The sequence below is a fragment of the Hemibagrus wyckioides genome, linkage group LG08 (assembly GCF_019097595.1).
Source record: "Hemibagrus wyckioides isolate EC202008001 linkage group LG08, SWU_Hwy_1.0, whole genome shotgun sequence".
Taxonomy (NCBI): domain Eukaryota; kingdom Metazoa; phylum Chordata; class Actinopteri; order Siluriformes; family Bagridae; genus Hemibagrus; species Hemibagrus wyckioides.
Genome location: NC_080717.1, coordinates 4,205,157 through 4,218,576, shown reverse-complemented (window position 1 = coordinate 4,218,576; position 13,420 = coordinate 4,205,157). Strand labels below are relative to the sequence as shown.

At 38.0% G+C, this 13,420-nt stretch overlaps 2 protein-coding genes across 2 annotated transcripts; one reads left to right on the top strand and one right to left on the bottom strand.

Annotated features, from left to right (window-relative positions):
* Positions 1–4,770: 4,770 nt before the first annotated feature.
* On the top strand, positions 4,771–6,851 carry LOC131357746 (uncharacterized). Its single transcript, XM_058397011.1, has 6 exons — positions 4,771–4,854; positions 5,010–5,387; positions 5,570–5,683; positions 5,790–5,918; positions 6,020–6,057; positions 6,439–6,851. Exons 1-6 carry the CDS (start codon positions 4,812–4,814, stop codon positions 6,583–6,585), a joined length of 849 nt encoding a protein of 282 aa, XP_058252994.1. The 5' UTR covers positions 4,771–4,811; the 3' UTR covers positions 6,586–6,851.
* A 1,818-nt stretch (positions 6,852–8,669) lies between these two features.
* LOC131357741 (uncharacterized) lies at positions 8,670–13,322 on the bottom strand. The gene is made up of 6 exons (XM_058397003.1): positions 13,262–13,322; positions 12,775–13,122; positions 11,767–12,120; positions 11,448–11,564; positions 9,018–9,061; positions 8,670–8,936 (listed from the first exon to the last, which is right to left on the bottom strand). The coding sequence occupies exons 1-6, from the start codon at positions 13,302–13,304 to the stop codon at positions 8,814–8,816; spliced, it is 1,029 nt and encodes a 342-aa protein (XP_058252986.1). The 5' UTR covers positions 13,305–13,322; the 3' UTR covers positions 8,670–8,813.
* Positions 13,323–13,420: the final 98 nt, after the last annotated feature.

The following is a 13,420-nucleotide window of genomic DNA, read 5'->3' as shown; positions in this document are numbered from 1 at the left end:
TGCTGCAGTACCACTCAACAGATGCTAGTAGGCAGAAGAGACGTATGGATAGAAGCTTTAGTTTCCTTTTGAGGGACCTCAATGCTGTGTCATGAATGACACTATGGGAACGCTTCATTGAGGAATTTGTGTCTGAAGCCCTGTGTGCACACACGCCAATTTAAAGGCTCAGATAGGACACGTGGTAAAGGGAATACGCACCAATAAGTCCATATAAGGGCATCTACATCATATTACTCTAGCTTCTTTGGCTTCAGGAAGCGCTCTGTTTATGTGTGTCAATTGTTTGTTCTGTCTGTCTAGACTAGGAAAAAAGAAGATATTTAAAAGACTAAGAGAAAAAAAGAGATATTATGGTGAGTAAGAATTTTAAGAGGTGTGTGCATCTGTGCCCCTGTTTTATCACGGAGGATGACACACATGCTTTTTGCATTGTTTGTTTGGGAGAAGAGCATGAGGGAGCCGGCTGTGTGCATTGCAAGAGGTTTCCGCTCTGATCCCGCTTGGATGTATTTTCCGGCCAAGCTTCTGCGCTTCTGCTTCTGTGGCTCAGGTCCACTGAAGTGGCATGGGAGCTTAGATCATGGGGTTCACAGGTTGAGGTGGCAGAACAGGGAATTTATCCTTTGCTGCAGTGAGTGTCCTGGGCCATCTTCCAGCTGCGCCTGCCCCCCCAGCTTACTCAGAGCAACAAGAAGGGCTAGTGTGGGGGCCCATGCCCCCAGTCAAAGTCTAGGGAGGCCAGCCAGCATGCTCAGGCCCAGGCCCATCAGGAGAGACAGGACCTTAGGTCTGTCATCTCTGCCAGGCGGGCCAAAAAGGAATCCTGATGGGCTAGGGTTCCTAGAAGCATCCTTCCTAGGACGGTTTCCTCTACCTCCGCCATCTCTGGCATCTCTGGGGTCAATAGGGTCCGCCCTCACTCCCTGTTCCTGCCCGGGTCTGCGCCTGCCAAAGTCAGTGTTTCAGGGCACCAGGGAGTTCAGCATGACGTTGACACCTCTTTTAGACAACCCTGCAGCATGGAAACTGCCAGGTGTCTCTCAGTGAGTCCTACAGTAGATATCATAGAAAAAGTGTACAGGATCCAGTTTGCCACCCATCCTCCTCTGTTTTAGGGAGTGTTGTGCACTGTTGTTGGCAAACACTAAACCATGTTCTTCCAAGAGAACCTTCTCTCACTTCTGAGGAAAGAGGCCATAGAACATGTTCTCATACCAGATTGAGACTCAGGTTTTATAGCCGGTATTTTGTCATTCCTAAGAAAGACAGGGAGCTGCATCCAATCTGCATCTAATTTTGGACCTGCAGGCTCTGAACTGTGCACTAAAGATGTTCACTTATTGTGTCCCAAATTAGGTCTAAGGACTGTTTTGTGATGATAGACCTCAAAGATGCCTATTTTTATGTAGGTATTCTGCCAGAACACAGGAAGTTCCTCAGGTTTGTCTTCAAGGGTGAAGCATACCAGTATTGTATTCTTCCTTTTCGTCTAGCCCTGTCGCCATCTTCAGGGCATCCGTGTACTGAATTATGTGGACAACTAGCTCATCCTGGTCCAGTCATCGACATGCTGTGCTTGCCCATATAGGCCCAAACTTCCTTCTCAAAGAACCACCTTCTTGGGATTCCACCATGATGCAGGCATGTCTGTATCCTGCTCAAGTGGCTTCCATACTGTCAGCAGTGAAAGCTATTTGACTAGACCAAAGCCTCTCTGTGGCTGAGGCCTCATGGTGGTCCCATCTCGGGTTCAGGGGTGCGGGCTTTCATGCCCACAGGCATCCCCTCAGTGCCAGAAGGGTTATGCGCCATGGGCTTTGTACTCATGTGAAAAAAACCTCGGTTTCTGACCTTGGGTCATCATCGCAAGACTCTTTCGACAGACACCTTGCTTTTGCCCAGGGTCTCTAGGAGGGCCCTCATCTCTCATGGCAAATAAATTGCCTGGAGATGAGGGCCATGTTTCTAGCATTCAAAAACTTTCTCCCTCACCTCAGGGGCTACTATGTGTTGGTGCACACAGACAGCACTATAGTAGTTTCTTTTATTAATCATTAGGGCATTCGTGCCCTCTGTTCAGATTGGCGCAGCAGATTTTGTTTGGGGCAGAGACCAGGTTTCTTTTGCTGAGAGCGATTTTCGTACAAGGGCACATACATGGGCAGACTTCCTGTTGAGGCAGGTGCTGAGGCCCAGGGAGTGGTGTCTCCCTCCACAGGTGGTGGGGAGCATCTGGCAGATTTTCGGCTGTGCAGAAATGTGTCTGTTTGCCTCCAAGGAGTCGACCCACTGTCCTCTGTGGTAATCCCTTTCTCTCCCAGCCCCTCTGAGCCTGGATGCTTTGGTACAGATGTAGCTGAGGCTATGCCTGTACACCTTTCCCCCAGTTGCTCTCCTCACAGAAGTCCTAGCCAGAGTGTGCCACAGTTGAGTCCACCTTCTTTTAGTGACTCCTCACTGGCCCACTTGAGTTTGGTTCACAGACCTTGTCTCCCTTCTAGATGGTGCTCTTTAGGAGATTCCTGTCAGGAAAGAGTTCCTCTCTGATGTGGAAGCTCTGGGTCTGGCCCCTGAGGGGAACCAGTTCCTAGACTCAGGCCTCTCACTGGAGGTAGTGAAGACTCTGTTGAATGCTAGGGGTCCTTTCACTAGAAAGCTGTATGCTGTGAAGTGGAGGCTTTTTTGCCTCTTGTGCAGTCAGCGCAGTCAGGACCCAGATCATTACCCAGTCAGTACAGTGCTGGAGTTCTTGCAGCCTTGCCTTTTTCAGGGCCTGTCCCCATCTACTTTAAAAGTGTATGTGGCCACCATTGCCGTGAACCATGAACTTGTCCTCGGTGCCTCCTTTGTTTGGCACCATCTGGTCTCTTGTGTTCTGTGCAGTGCCAGGTGGCTGAGGCCATCTTGCAGACCATGGCTTCCATCCTGGGACCTCTCTGTGGTCCTAGAGGGGCTGCTAGAAGCTCCCTTTGAGCCCATGGAATCAGCCTTTGCTGTGTCCTATATAAGCAGCTACTCTGGGCCTGTTTCTCTGCCAGATTGTGTTTTGTGCCTGAGAGCCAACACCTTCCAACTACCTGAACCTGACCTGTTATCTTGTGAGCTTCTGAATCCTGCTATATTTCTGATCTATCTTCTGCCTGATCTCTGCCAGCCATGAGTACAACCTGATTTGACTCTGGAACGGTTCCTGGATTAAGCCTTGGACCCTGTTTATTATCTGAAAGCCTGTTCTGTCTGATACCTGGTTCTGACCCCTGCCCATATTATTAGACCTGGATTCTGTCTGCCTGTCTGCCTGCCCAAATCTGTCTTCCTGTATTCTGCCTGCCTATCTGTTACCCTAGCCATCAGTTTACTTATCTCTCCTGTCTGCCATTTTGGGTGTCCTCATCTGTTCACCATCTTGGATTCCCTCAGCTCTCACTCTCCGGTTCTCAGCCCCAAACTGCTGTCAATACCGTTTCTGGGTTCATTCTCCAAGAAACTGGTGAGTGAGTATCATTTGTTTGAGAGAGTCTCAGCCACATTCCAAAATCCTCCACTAACCTCTGTCTCCTGTGTTCAGGCTGCTTTTCACTTCTGGTGTTATCACTGAGTTTTTTGAGTCCTCGAACCACCGCTATGAGCATTACAGTACTAATGTGATGTAGATACCCTTATATGGACTTACCATATTGGCACGTAATCCCTTTGTCACGTGTCCTATCCGAGCCTTTAAATTGGTGTGCTTCAGACACAACTTCCTCAATGAAGCATTCTGTGAAGTACCTATAACATCCATAGAAAGTTTTCATTGTGCAAAAGGTTCTTTGTAGTGGAAAAAAGTTTTTTAGTCTGTAAAAATGTCCTTTGTGGCACTAAGAAAAATTGGGTTCTTTAAACAACCCTTTACTAAAAGGTTCTTTGGGGAAGGTTTTTTTTATGGCATCACCATGAAAACCACTTTTTGTGTTGTTGTAAGTGTAGAAACAACTCCTCCTACACTCATCATCTAACTTATGTCCAAAAAACAGACTTCTGCCATGGAAGGGTACACCCAGAGGGTCTCAGGCAGACATAACTGTAACTGTAAACATGAAAGGTCATGGGTCTGAGGCCATCTATTGCCATTATAGATTGAATAAGCATACGGCAGAACATTTGGGAAAAGGATGAGTTTAAGATTGTCTTCTCTACAGCCACTGGGTTTTGCGAATACTAAGAGTGATATTGTGTTTTGATAAATGCACCAAATGTGTTTGAGTAATTTGTTCAGATGGTGCTTGGTGACATGGTCCACACATGATGATGTCTTGAAGTATATTTTAGGCGTCTGAGGGAGGGGGTCCAAGGAGGGGCCACAATCTGTGATTTAATATATAATCTACATTTTGGTTATGCTACTATTAGTTTATTTTCAAATAAACTAGCATGCATTACTCCATAATACGTTGGTATCTATGTATCAGACAGATAAACAGGATGAATTCAAAGGACAGTTAAAATAAACAACACCATCTGAGTGTAGGCCCATGTCAGGTTAAAAGTAACCCACATTTTCCATTCTGTCATAACTTCACTACACACATAATCTCAAGTGCAAAACCCATATATGGAAATATGTGGTGTAGATGAAGGCAGATCAGAAGACCATGTGAATATCTTGTCTTTTTTGTTTTATTATTACAACCAATCACATCATATTCTGGGCGTGTTCAGTACAGACTGCCTGCAGTATGAATATAAATTCAAACCATGCTTCATGCACATTCATATTCTGTTGATAAATAACAAACATACACTTAACATTTTATGAGAAATGAAAAATGACTGATTTATGGATTTTAATTTTGATCTTCAGCACCATATGTAAGTATGTTAAGCAAATTATTCCCATCTTATTTGATTTATTTTTAAAGGTTTATGGAAATGATTACTCTGTATGCAGAAGTCCTTTCTATTATTTTTATAGTAAAGTTATCCGAATTACATTAATTACCTCATTAATGTATTTGTATTTTTAGATTCAGTCCAACCTGGTAGACGCTGGGTTACTGCACAATCCACTGACCCATCAGTTTATCAGCCTGATAAAGAGCTCAGTGTGAATATCAGAGACTCGGCTATTCTACGATGTTGTATTATAGATAAAGAAGTTGGGTTGATGGTCTGGTTTAAGCAAACATACAGAAAAAAACCTCAGATTATAGTATCAGTATTTAAAAGTGGTGGAGCAGTGTTTCACACTGGATTCCAAAAGTCTCGGTATTGGATAGAACGTTCTTCAAACTGCTGCAAAATGATAATTTTAAGCGTCATTCAGTCTGATGAAGCCATGTACTACTGTGCAGTGACGAGACCCAACCTTGTGTTTGCAGATGGAACTTATTTAAAGATTAAAGGTAGGATTTCCATTAAAAAATGATTAAGCTGCTGGTTTAATTTAGTGACATTTGTCTGATTACCGTTTACCATGTTCAACCTGCAATAAAAAATAATAATGAAATAGTTAAATGCCAACTGTGTTTTCTTCAACAACAGAGACACAGAATTTTAATACATGATTCATGATAAATGTTTATAGGTGAGAATTTTACTATAGAATCAGAAACATCTAAACCAGCTGTGAGTGATAATTCAGTGGTGTGTGAACCAACCACTGCTAACGACACTAACATGAACACACAAGACAAAACAGGTAAGATGCCTCATAATACAATATTAAGCAATTACCATTAATTTATAAGAATTATTTGCCTAGAAAAATTTTGTACTAATATAAATATAATTTGGTAAAATAACAGTATCAGAAATGAACAGATCTCTACATTGGACAGTGTTCGGTTTGGGAACGGCTTTGGGTTTGTGCGCACTTCTGATTTTCTGTCTCACTTATTACATACTGAGGAGAATAATAAATGACAATTGTAGATGTAAGTACTTTTGCCATTTGATTAAAAAACAAAACAAAACAAAAGACATTTAACTGTATTTCTGTCAAAAAAGACTAATAGGTGTGTTCCTGTATTTGTAGTAAATGCTTCTACAGAAAACTGTGTGGAAATGAGGCAGGTACGTGTGCATGAACATATAGGATTGATTTTATACCATTATACAGTATACTGTAAGGGTAATTATATTTTTCTGTAGTTATGTCTCCTTTAGTGCATGAGTCTGGCTAATATTTTTTTTTACCTGTTATGTATGTGAAATGCTGCTACATTCATACACTATTGATGATATTAAGTTCACATGATGATATTAAGCTCACTATATAATTTGTATAGTCAGGTTATTCAGTTTTACACAATAATCCCAAACTTTTATTTTAATGATGTTCTTGTTGTGTGTACTTTGAATGTACGGTGTTGCAGTTACCCATATTGTGTTCTTAATTCTTTGGGCTGGAATTTATTATTATTATTATTATTATTATTGTTGTTGTTTTTCCAGGAATCTGAAACGGAAACACTGAATTATGCAGCTTTACAATTCTCTAAGAAGAAAGCCAAAGCTGGAAGAAAGGATACTTCACTGGATACCCTGTGTGTGTACTCCGATGTGAACAAAGCTATAAAATATAATGTAAATGCTTCATAACAAGTGGTATATTTCTTAATTATAGGATTGATTTTTTCAATGAGATTAAAATGATTCAAATTGAATTGCAACAAAACATTCACTATTTTTTAACTGTTGTTTTTTTTGTGGCCTCATTTGTATGATTTACTTTTGCTGAAGACATATAGATGCCATTTCATTAAAGATTTATCAAACCTTTCTCTAAAACATTAATCTAAAGCTTTTGAATCACGTTTCAAACATATTTTACATTACCCAAACAGGAAAGATGAATTCTTTCAGAAACAGAGATATAATAATTTATATATATAAATTTGTGCAGTTTAGTTACTTATTTATCACGTATTTATTGACTTATTCTCACTATAAGTGAATGCATACAATACTATATCATGCATTTTTTTTTTTAAAACTTTTAAATTTTGCCATTGTAGACTATTAAATAAATTTCATGCACCAAACATAATAAGCTTAGTGTGTGTGAAGCTATTCCATGCAACTTCTACAACCTTTATTTCTTAATGGTGCACCATCACCTGCTACTGGAAGTGATTATTAAATTAAAAGGGAAAAGATGTTCAACTAAAACGTTAGTTAAAATCGAATAAAAAAATATCATAGATTCAGATTAATAATTTTGTTTTTAAGTAAAGCACTAGAAAGCAAAATATAGCATATTTGGGTGGGGCATAACATGCAGTAAAAATGTTATAGCAAAGGAACTGGAGGGTATGTCCACAGAGTACCATCATCTTGTACGCAATGTGCCACCAAATTTCCACTAAACATGCAGTGGGTTTATACTTTCAACTTGTTGCCAGGGGCTCCTGCTCCTACACCCTTGATCCTACATTATTTGCATTAAGATGTCTGCTGCTGTGAAGGAGTACATCCAGAAGAACTTAGACATGGGCTAGTTTGACCCTAAGCTGTTAGCCTCTTTGATAGACAAAATGGACAGAGTATTGGTGCCATATATTGATTACTATATTGAACCAAGTGACTAAGAAATTTGACTATCCCTTGCCTTTGGTATAGACAACAATGGAACTATTGTATGGAGACCAAGTCCTCACCAAACATGACTTGTGGAGTTCTAACATTATCTTGTGCATCCAGAAAAGGATAAGTGGAAGACAGGCAACATCGTCACTACAGTAGTGAGGCACAATGACTAAGTGATGATTATATATGGTTTAGCCATACTGTATATAGCAAGAATATGATAACATGATGCAAGGTAACATGAGTACCATGCAAAATCACACAAATGTCAGTGCTTCCTTGGGTTCACACAAAGTATTATTGGAGATTCATCAGGAACTTCAGCCCATTGGCCCTAATTGTCACCTCCCCAATCAAGTGTACTTCATGTTGACTCACATAGTTACCTGTTGTGGAAGAGGTACCACTTCTGTTCCCATTGTACCAGGCCTGTGAGGAAGTCCCAGCAGTGCATGAATGATTCTGATGGAGTGGTAAAGTGTGGAAGAGACAAATGTTTCAACTTGACACCTTTCGACTATTAAAGATATAAAATAGACCTTTATACTTTTTCTGGCTTAGGTTTAGCAAGTCTGGCTAGTTATCTTTATTATATTATGATAGTTATGTCACAATTTACTTCTATATTCAAGTTTCACGTATATTGTCATTAGCATTAAGATTATCAAACGTTTCACAGTTTCTACTCTTTTCACACCACAGGGGGCCTGCCTATAGCAAGAAACAGTGTTTGCTAGGCTTTGAAGTTGTTGTATAGCTACTATGGGTGCTGCAATGAAACCCTAAACAATGCAGTTTGTAATCAGATACCAGCAGTTAAACTGTCTGTGTAGCATTTGGAATGAAATCTGTTAAAGGCAGCTTTAAAAAAGAAAAGCTTCTTGCTTTTTCACTTTTTGAGGTAACGAGTTTAAAATGCTAGAATTTAAATTCTTATATGTACAAACGAGAAACACCTTTCGGTTCAGGAAATCCTGAACACAAATGGATGGATAAAATTTATTAAGATACAATCCAGATTTATGAAATAACCCATGAAATAAGAATGTCACAATGAACTTACACTTAAATAAATGTTTTCTTACTGATTACCCAGAGCAAACTCATTTTTAACTCTTTTTTTTCACATCAAGTGTACTGTGTCACAGAAACACATCTGATTACAAGCAAAACTTTAACACTGCTTTAGTAAGAAACACAAGAAACTGGACCAAAGATGTGTGACAGACATTAATAGTACTCTAAGTTGTACACAACACTTCAGAATAAACACAGTTTGCAGCTTGGTCTCTCTTCCTTGTCACTCTTTTGGATTTTTTATTAAAATGTAACGCAGAGTAATTCAGCTCCGCTGCACCGTGTCCCTGAAAGAATGAACATAAGAATGAACAAACAAAAGCTTTCTAAATCATTAAAGTGAATTCTTCGTCATTGTGATTATTTACCTGATTGGGTGTTTTCTCTACCATTGAATTTTGTTGATGTCTCACTGTTGACAAAAAAACATGCATATTCATAAATATCAAATATATATGTGCTTTCTTTGGTAATATTTAATCACTAATTCCACTATTTGTTAGATTTGGGTGTTCAATAAATTATAATTTTTTGACCAATTTTCACTGATATTGATGAAGTGAAAGCCCCAAAAATTCCAAATTCCAACGTTTATGTTAATTAATGATTTCCAACAGGTTTTTATTTGAGTCAAATCAAAAAGACAAAACATATTTTGTTAGTTTATATGGTTATATTACAATTTACTTACTATACTACATAGGGTACTAATACTGTACCCTATGTATTGAGCATATACAGTAGACAATAACTGTCTGATTGAAGCAATATACTGTATAATAATTATAATAATTATAATGCAGCCTAGGATGTGTTGTGTCAGAACTCAGAGTCCCCCTCTGAGTGGATATATAGGGTGGTTCTGAAGTCTTCTCCAATTACCTATTATTACCAAATTCTTAAAAAACTTCAATAATAAAATTAATAATTTAACAAAATAAAGAAATTTTCCTCAGGCTTGGATGAGAACAAGCAACCGGCTTATTTTTATCAAAACAAAACTAGCACTTTTGTTAAAACTTAACAAAAATAGCACCAAATGGCACTCTAATACACAGCGTCAGGCCCGACGTGGTCAAGTGCGACCCCCCTGCACAAATCCCCCAGTATATATACATTCTGGCCCAGTTACCCAACCTTACTGGTTTCATCTATTTTGGGATTGTTTTGATGGTAACTCATTTTTCCACCTATCAAAAACAACCCCCCCTTTCTTTAACCTTCATCTATAGCTGAAAATCATGTGACATGCTATCTGCAGGCCTGTACAAGGCCTAGGTGTTATGGTTTTAATTTAACAAGTGTTACTAGTTGCTGAAACTATATATATACCTTCAGAAATATACCTTCAGAAACTCATTTAAAACCAAAAAACATTTATTCTTATTACACTTCTACAGTAACTTACAATATAATATTCCATATACCTGTGCACTTGTTTTTGTGAGGCTAATTGTGGTTGCCACAATTTTCACCATTCTTTAAGGAAAGGATGCTATCCTTATTTTCTTAGTCACTTGTGACTTAGTTGTTTAAACTTATTTGCTCTCCTTCTTGTTATGCTATGGCTCTCTCATTCACACTATCATGCTATTTTCTGTCAGTTTTTACTTCATGCACTATCATGTATCAGGCCCTAGTTTCACCACATCGGTGCTTGACTGTCACTCACTATCTTTATACAGTAAATGCGGTATTTTGGTGTGTTCCTCACTTGTTTTAGTTATTACCAGTCACTAGAATGGTTCTTTTTTTATACACAGCTTACGGGCCTATACCCGTATGTCTGCCTATACCGTACTTCTGCATAATGTTTGTATAATGTATATGAATTTTACTTCTAATTTTACATCCGGGGGTTTTGCACCCTCATGCTGTCATATGAGTCTCATATCTTATTGTTGTCATCTCTGCAGACTGTTATGGCCTTCTTCCCTCCTATGCTCAAGACTCACTCTGTTCTAACTCTTGATTATGGACTAGATTTGATTTAGCTTAACTGAGTAAATTTAAGGATTAAATAGTAACTTTTTCAAATTTTCATTTTAACTGTTAACTTTTATTTTAATGATTGAAGTAAATTAGACTTGCCTTAAACATTAAAGGGGAAAGAATCAGATTTATGAAAAGTACAATTTTTCAGAAAGATTTTCAACAGTTGTTAAAGCAAGTTATCAACCACAAGGTAACATCACTGTAAGGAAATCAACAACAACAACAAAAAATCTTAATTAATATTCCTTATAATAAAATTATCTTCTTCTTCCTTAAAACATTCCATACAATTTTCATCCTTTGTTGTTTTTGCGATATGTTTTACACGTCTTTTAGTACTACCTTGTAATATTCACAGTGTCCATGGAAGTATAAAATAATCACTTTGTTAACATTTCACATCACATCATTCAAATATTTATTCTAAATAAATAACAGTTTATCAGCTACTGGTATGAGCAGTTTTTATATCAGCATCATTAGTTGCTACAATAATGGAAAAACTTTTAATGCTTGATCGGGGCACCAAAATTTAGGGCTGGATACTTTTGTTAGTGTCCGGATAAAATTATACATAATTTAAGCGTGCAAAAAAAAAAGAAAAAAAAACAACAACCTGGTACAGTAACTATTATAACTGCAGTAACTACAGTAAGTATTCACTCTCTTCACTTTTATGGGAACTTAATTTGGATTATACAGTGTGTCATGAATCTACACAAAATATTCCAGAAAATTGAGGTAGAGGGAAAAATCAATATACTTTGATAAATTATTTACAGTTCTGAATCTTATGAACTCACCTGTGGATTGGTCAGAATTTCTTATTTTATAGATTATGAAAGCTTGAGTGAAGATCACAACCACACACACAGCCACAGCTACTGTGAGGTAGATCACTGCAGGACTCAAAGTTCTTACTGAAGTAGAGCAAATATCATAACAATGAATATGTACAGAACAAATGATACAATGGTTATTAATGTAGGAATAAAAATGATCAATGCTCTAAGCAATGATTTACGTATTTATAACAACTGATCATGTCAACAATTTAAAAATAAACAGCTAAAGAGAAAAATTACAAGTGACTTGAAATTTTTTTTTTTTTTTTTTACTGACCATATTCTGAAAAGTTCTCCAGCTGTACTTGTGTCCCATTTCCAAATATGATCTTCCCACACAGGGCCACAGCGCAGTAGTAAGTTCCAGTATCATTGAGGCTGAGGATGTTCTTGGTGAAGGTGTACACACAGGTGTGTGTAGAAGAGCCGCTCTCACACTGATGGCTGCTGTTGTGATGAGTGTAAATGATTTGAGGATGGGATTGTGGTGGAGCAGCTCTGAACCAGAGCACCTGGAGTTCTGCTGCTCTGCTCTCAGAGAGAACCGAGCACTGCAGAGTCACTGAGGCTCCTGCAGGAACCGGGTCTAACACTCTATGCTGCCTCACTGTGACATTTACATCTTCATTACCTGGTCAGTGTGATATAGATAGTGTAAGATCATGGGTCACTTTATCAGCTTGTACTAATAAGTGTTTTGGACAAGAGCAAACATTTTTACTTTCTCCACATGTAGTACATGTAAAAAGCAAACATGCAGAAAATGTGTTTAAGAAAAGTCGAGAAATGATTGAAAATCTGTAAGGATTAACACAGGAGTCAGAGATGATGAATTCTGGTATCAATGTCTACATCTGTGCTAATACACAGGCTGTCCACTTTAATTAAACTTGAATACGGTTTAACTTACCGAAACTGAGTCTGATTTCTTACCATTTGAAATAAATGTACTTATTTAATTTGATATGATTTCTACCTAAAAGCATAATAATGTACAGTAAAAAAGTTTTTTTTTCTACCAACCCTAATTTTGGTATCAAGTTATTATATATCAGGGTCTGTCCATCCAGCATTTTTAAAGATTGTGATTGCAATTTCTAAAAGCAGTACTTCTTGTTAACTAATACATCTGCGCCAATCACAAAATAACAATTTTTCTTTGCCTGATTCGAACTGCTCTTTAATTTGTAGGTTCACAAAACAGCTAATTTTATAAAAATTCCAGAATCAGTGAGTTTAATATATATTTAAACTTTTCTACAAACATATTTAATTATTTAATTACCTGCTACCTCCAAGAAAGTTCCATTTGATAGTGTAACATTCTCCAACATAAATCTTCCACAGTAGTAAAATCCTCTATATTCTTTTTTTATACTGGAAATTGTCAGAGACATGCCATGATCAGTCATCTCCATTTTATATCCTGAAGTCTTGAACTCAGGAGACATGTTAATATCCTTATACAATAATTTTTCTCCCACTTTCTGAGGCATTTCTCCAAAGATTTGTTTGTACCAAACAACACTATCAGTCTTACGAATGTCTCCAAATGGGCAGTTAAGAGTAACACGTTCTCCAGACGTCACTGAGAGAAATGATGGTCTGGAAAATTCCACAGTTTGAGCTGGAGCTGAAAAATATTCAATTAGATATAATACAATAAGAAACATAAACACAGGATGAAATTTCAAACAGTTAGTAGGAATCACGTGTCTATAGGAATCAGAAGAGTATCTATAGACTGTTTAAAAAAAGTCTATAAAACTTACGTATTGTGTTGAGAAATAAAATAATTGTCCAGACTGGAGTCATGCTCAGAGGTGAAGTGATGCTTGGAGTGAGTTGTTAGAAAAAAAATTGAATGATGAGCTAGTTTATACTGTAGACTTTCATCTGATTCGCTGAAATAAGTCACATGTACATTTCCA

Coding starts and splice junctions, on each gene's coding strand:
- LOC131357746 (XM_058397011.1), top strand. CDS start 4,812: ATGACTGATTTATGGATTTTAATTTTGATCTTCAGCACCATAT. Junction 4,855..5,009: donor TTTGATCTTCAGCACCATAT/GTAAGTATGTTA, acceptor TTGTATTTTTAG/ATTCAGTCCAACCTGGTAGA. Junction 5,919..6,019: donor AATAAATGACAATTGTAGAT/GTAAGTACTTTT, acceptor CTGTATTTGTAG/TAAATGCTTCTACAGAAAAC.
- LOC131357741 (XM_058397003.1), bottom strand. CDS start 13,304: ATGACTCCAGTCTGGACAATTATTTTATTTCTCAACACAATAC. Junction 11,565..11,766: donor GGAGAACTTTTCAGAATATG/GTCAGTAAAAAA, acceptor GCTCTACTTCAG/TAAGAACTTTGAGTCCTGCA. Junction 8,937..9,017: donor TAGAGAAAACACCCAATCAG/GTAAATAATCAC, acceptor TCATTCTTTCAG/GGACACGGTGCAGCGGAGCT.